The 5,979-nt window shown below is 44.1% G+C and overlaps 1 protein-coding gene and 1 pseudogene across 1 annotated transcript in view; one reads left to right on the top strand and one right to left on the bottom strand.

The window, feature by feature from the left end:
- RALGAPA1 (Ral GTPase activating protein catalytic alpha subunit 1) overlaps positions 1–2,407 on the bottom strand; it is a 224,124-nt gene extending 221,717 nt beyond the window's left edge. Inside the window, exon 1 of the mRNA XM_023514391.1 lies at positions 1,819–2,407. Within this exon, the coding sequence (XP_023370159.1) occupies positions 1,819–1,924 (106 nt within the window). The 5' untranslated portion in view covers positions 1,925–2,407. The remainder of the gene's footprint in view (positions 1–1,818) is intronic.
- LOC105887168 lies at positions 1,991–5,729 on the top strand (annotated as a pseudogene).
- Positions 5,730–5,979: the final 250 nt, after the last annotated feature.

The raw sequence follows: 5,979 nt of genomic DNA, 5'->3' as shown, positions 1-5,979 counted from the left end.
GGCTATTTTTTGGTTGCAGCCGTCATTGTTGTTTGGCGGGTCTGGGCTGGGGATTCGAACCCGCCACCTTAGGTGTACGTCGCTGGTGCCTTAGCCGGTTGAGCTATAGGTGCCGAGCCTCAATTTACCTTTTAATTTTTCAAGTCTCCTAGATGGAAAAAAAAATCTCTAGACCAAACAAATATATATAAACAATTCCTTAACCATTCTATAACTAAAGAACTATGGTCTTAATTTAAGAAATCTCAATACTCTATTGGAACTCAAGTTTATAGCTCTGTCATTATCCACCTAGCAGGTGTCACCTATCCCTAACAGGTGTCAAGTTCCATTAAGTGTTAAATTTCAAACTGCCATTATCTGTGATACATTTCCTACATTAAACACATTAACTTTCTACCTCTCATCCTCTGTCAAATCTTTTCTTCAATGACTTAACTCATCAAGTAGAATGAAAACAAAAAGATCAGAATGTCTACTATATTTATATTTTCTTGAAAATTGAGCTTATTTTTATATCACTAAACTGGATTAATTGCTTTCTCACTATTCCACAGGAATAAATACAATTTACTTGTGATAATGATTAGCTTCCATAAATGTAGCAAGAGTAAGAAAACAAATTGGAAACATGAAATCTAAGCTACAGTTCTGATCCAGCCTCCTAAAAGTTGGCTGACCACTTAACATTTTCAAACTTCTACTTTCTCATTTGTAAAAAATGGAGAATGATATCTGCCTCTAGAGTTATTGCAAGAACTATGATAATTTGAAATCATTTTGTAAAAATTAAAGCGACATATAAATGTTGAGTATCTTAGTGATATAAGTAACATAGCAGAGAAACAAGGACCTCAAATAAAGAACTTACATCACTAAATATCACTTTCCAAAACAAAGTAGGAAGACAGCTCAATAGAATAAACTCTGAATGAGGATTCAAACATCAAGTTTCTAAACCCAGTTCTACCATTAACTGTAAGTATTAACACAGGCAAACTAACTTTTCCTTTTCACTTCAAATTTCCTCATCTAAAAAATTCAAGTATTGGACCAGATGTTCCATATGTATTATTTTAGCCCTTATCAGCCTACTAAATGACCAAGTATCCAAAAGATTCATCTAACATTATACCCCAAAACTCAGAGCACTGTTTATTCTGTCATTAACACTGAACCTGAGGGCAGCAGATGGCAAGAAAATTTAAATTAATTAAGAACAGAACTCTATACAATTCTTGAAAAGAAAGTGATAAACTACCTTGCTTTCCGTAATTAACAGTTCTCCCTCTAAATGACAGTAACGATGAACAAGGCGCGCCCAACAGAAGGGCGGGGCTCTTTCCCACAAGCTTTTTGGGAACCACCCACTTCCCAAGGAGGTATAACTGCTTCCTCCTTGCCCTCATCTGCCAAGAAACTTAAAAGAAGTAAGGTTTACAATGTCTGAGAGGATTTTGTTTTCCTTTTCACTTGGGTGGAGACAGCAGTAGTCATCTGGCAAACATATCCTATTAACACCATTATTCACGACACCAAGTTTCTCCAAAGTCTAAAAGATATAAGTTTTTAAAAGTGATACTAATGTTTAAAAATGAGGTCGGACTATTACCTCAACATTAGCTATCTCTGTATTAATGGTAATTAATGTTTGTCAACTGCCAAGTCTTCCCTCCCCCAAATTATCCGCCTTCCACGTCTCTGCAGAGGCGACGCTATGCCCCCCTGAACAGACCCAAGTCCCGAGGGACAGTCCCCAGGGAAGCCCGAGGGGAGGGAGGAACCCAGGCCTCGGCGCCGCCACCCCTCACTCCTCACCGATGACGATGCGCAGGTGTTTGAGGCGAGTCAGCGCATCCTTCTTGGTGTCTAGCACCTTCTGGGTAGACTTCTTCACGTCCCCGTGCGGCTTCTTGGAGAACATCCTGCCGCTGTCGCGGCCACCGCCAGCTCTCGGTCGGATTCCGGCGTCAGAAAGTGGAGGGAGTGAATGGGGAGGAGACTAGCTGAAGCGCCTCATTCACTCCCCAGCCTTGCGGGCCCAGGCAGAGCCGACTCCTCCCAGAACCAGGCCAGGGCCGCCACCTCCACTCGCCTCGCGCCGCGGCTCCAAAGCACCTTCGGCTCCAGCTCCAATATGGCGGATTCCCCTCTCCGGGCCCTGCACAAGAGCTAAGGAGACCCGGGCGGGCCGCCGCCTGCCGCCGCAGCCGTCTCCCTTCAGCGGCCGCCGCTCGCCGCACAGGCCGGGGACCCAGACCCAGAGCCACGGAGGTGGAGTTCCCGGCAGCAGCAGCGCAATTCGTCTCTCCCTGAGGCCCCCTTAAGGTTAAAGATTCTTTAGCAGCTGAGACCCTGCAGAGGCCGAAACGGAGACTCCGAGTGTGGTGGTGACGGGGTTTCACGACTCTGCCGTCTGTGGCGAACGGTCCCCGTGGCAACCGCCTTCTGAGGTCAGAAGGCCTGACGTCATGCCAGCGTGATATCATCCGTGCCAGCACTCCCCTCAACCCAAGCAGCGACTGGAGGAGCCCAAGAAAGTCAAGGAAGATAGTTTCTGCGTGCTCCATCGTAAGCAAAGTAATGATAATAAGCAAAGGAAAGTAATCTTCATTAAACCTTTCCATGATTTATCTATAAAAATATGCTTAAGTTGCTGTGATCATCAGAGACTCTAGCACAAAGAAACAAACAAGCAGATGTTTATGAAGCGCTCCATTTTTAAAAAAGATGTCTTTCAAAAAATGATTTGTAGACTTGATTTGTAGACTCAATACCAATTAAAATCCCAACAAACTATTTTGTAGATACCAACACATAAATTGTAAAGTTTATTTGAAAAGGCAAAAGACACAGAAGTCAACAATGAAGAAGAACAAAGTTGGTGGACTCATACATCTAAATTTCAAGATTTATTATACAACTATAATAATCAAGATAGAGTGGCATTGGTGAAAGAACAGACACAGCAATCAATGAAGCAGAACAGAGAGCCCAGAAATACACCTATACAAATACACAATACTTCTCTTTGACAAAGTGGTAAAGATAATTCAATAAAGAAAAGATAATCTTTTCAACAAATTATACTGTAACACTGGGATACCCACATACAAAAAAAAAATGTAGACATAGACCTTGTATCTTTCACAAAAATTAACTCAAAAGGGGGCGGTGCCTGTGGCTCAGTGGGTAGGGCGTCGGCCCCATGTACCAGGGGTGGCGGGTTCCAACCTAGCCCTCGCCAAACTGCAACAGAAAAATAGCCGGCGTTGTGGCAGACGCTTGTGGTCCCAGCTACTCCGGAGGCTGAAGCAAGAGAATAGCCTAAGCCCAGGAGTTAGAAGTTGCTGTGAGCTATGACGCTATGGCACTCTGCCGAGGGCGATAAAGTGAGACTCTGTCTCCAAAAAATAAAAAATAAAAAAGTTAATTCAAAAGTGGGTGGCGCCCCATATACCGAGGGTGGCAGGTTCAAACCTGGCTCCCACCGAACTGCCACCAAAAAAAATAGCCGAGCGTTGTGGCGGGTGCCTGTAGTCCAGCTACTCAGGAGGCTGAGACAAGAGAATCGCCTAAGCCCAGGAGTTGGAGGTTGCTGTGAGCTGTGTGATGCCACGGCACTCTACCCAAGGCGATAAAGTGAGACTCTGTCTATACAAAATAAATAAATAAAATAAAAAATGAAAAATGAAAAAAAGTTTAATTCAACAGGAACTATATCTAAAGGTGAAATTTAAACTATATAACTTTTGGAAGATGACATGGGAGCAAATCTAGGTAATCTTTAGTTTGATAGTGAGTTTTTAGATACAGAAACAAAAGTATGATATCCAAAAGACATGTTAGATGTTATTAAAATTAAAACATCTCTGTGAAAGAGACTGTAAAGAGAATCACAAGACAAGGGCGTAGACTAGAAGAAAATATTTGCAGGCTCTGAGCCCGTTGCTCAGTGGTTAGGGCACCAGCCACATGCACTAGGGTTGGTGGGTACGAATCCGGCCTGAGTCTGCTAAACAAACAAACAAAAGTAGCCAGGCGTTGTGGTGGGCTCCCGTAGTCCCAGTTACAAGGCAGGCTGAGACAAGAGAATTGCTTGAGCCCAATTCTCAATAGGAGCAATTCTCCTCCTATTGATTTTATCAAGATATAAAATAATGTCTTGGCATCTGTAGCTCAGTGGCTAGGGCGCCAACCATGTAAACCGGGACTGGCAGGTTCCAACCCAGCCTGGGCCTGTCAAACAACAATGACAACTACAACAACAACAACAAAAATAGCCACTGGCTCGGCACCGGTAGCACAATGGTTATGGTGCCAGCCACATGCACAGAAGCTGGCGGGTTTGAGCCTGGCCTGGGGCCAGCTAACCAATAATGACAACTACTACAAAAAAATAGCTGGGCATTGTGTTAGGCGCCTATAGTCCCAACTATTTGGGAGGCTGAGGCAAGAGAATCACTTAAACTCAAGAGTTAGAGGTTGCTGTGAGCTGTGACACCATGGCACTCTACCAAGGGTGACATAATGAAACTCTGTCTCACAAAAACGAAAAATAGCTGGGCGTTGTGGTAGACACCTGTAGTCCCAGCTACTCAGTAGGCTGAGGCAAGAGAATCACTTAAGCTCAAGAGTTTGAGATTGCTGAGCTGTGACTCCATGGCACTCTATCCAGGGGGACAGTGAGACTCTGTCTCAAAAAGAAAAAAAAAGATATAAAATAATATTAATCACAGCCATTTAATCTGTGTTTCCTCTGTGGCAGACTTATGATGGGCATTTTTTTCTCAAATTCTTTTATTTATCCTACATAAAAAGTAAGTACATTTACATGATAAATTATTGATGATCTTACTGAAAAATGCAATAGAAAATATATACAATGAAATATAAAAATATGTAAAAATGAATACCCACATTACATTTAATTAATATTACATAATAATATCAACTAAATTATGTAATGTAAAAGAGATTTTTAAAAAGCAAATGATATAACCCAAGTCAGGAAAATAGGAGCAATAAGCATTTTGTATACACTGCCATGGCGTCACAGCTCACAGCAACCTCCAACTTCTGGGCTTAAGCGATCCTCTTGCCTCAGCCTCCCAAGTAGCTGGGACTACAGGTGCCTGCCACAACACCTGGCTATTTTTTTTTTTTTTTTGGTTGTAGATACCCACTCAGAGGCAAGAAACAGAGGCCAGTTCAGGTGGGAGGAACTCCAGGAAGAGAAAAATCAGTTCCAAGGACAGTGGCCACAATAGAACAGCAGGCACCTGTTCACAAGGTGAGTGCAGCTCATCTTCCAGAAAGAAACCAAAGACCTCAGCCACTGTGCACAGTACGGAAAAGGAGACCCACATTGCCAGCCCCACGGGCCCCCTAAGGGCCCGCACTGGGCTCAGCAAGTGTCCCAGATCTCACTTTCTAAGAGATCACCCACCACTTTAGAAATGTCTGGTGACCTCCCTGCGTGCTAAGTCTGAGGCCATCTATCAAGCCCTAGCCCAGGTGCGGGCACAGCAGGCACATTCTCCAATGACCTGGGAGCAGCTCTCCCAGTGCTCCTTGCTCCAGGGGCCTCTGTGCAGCATGGTACAGACCTTCTATACCATGGCACCCAGCCAGCCAACATTTTCCCTGCTGAGGCCTGGCTGATCCCAGCCACTAAGCCTGGGCCTGGGAATCTAGTCCCAGATAGAGAAGCTCACAGCTCCTTCTAGGAGAGAGACAGGCTCACATTTACCCAGATGGGAGATAACTAACCTTGTCAGCGGATCAGAGGAGGCCCAAGTGCAGGCCCCCTGACCCCACTTAGCAGAGAATGCAGCTCTGGGAGAAAATAAAAAGCAATCACCAATGGCATGGTAATTGAACCATGATTTTATTAATTGAGAAAAGGTACACATTTCTCCATAAAAAATGCTATGATGGCTCGGCGCCTATAGCTTAACCGGCTAAGGCGCCAGCCAC

The sequence above is a fragment of the Otolemur garnettii genome, unplaced genomic scaffold, assembly GCF_000181295.1.
Source record: "Otolemur garnettii isolate 467f Iridium unplaced genomic scaffold, OtoGar3 scaffold00052, whole genome shotgun sequence".
NCBI classification, from domain to species: Eukaryota; Metazoa; Chordata; class Mammalia; order Primates; family Galagidae; genus Otolemur; species Otolemur garnettii.
Note: the sequence above shows the minus strand (reverse complement) of the source record. Positions and strands in the feature narration are given on the sequence as shown.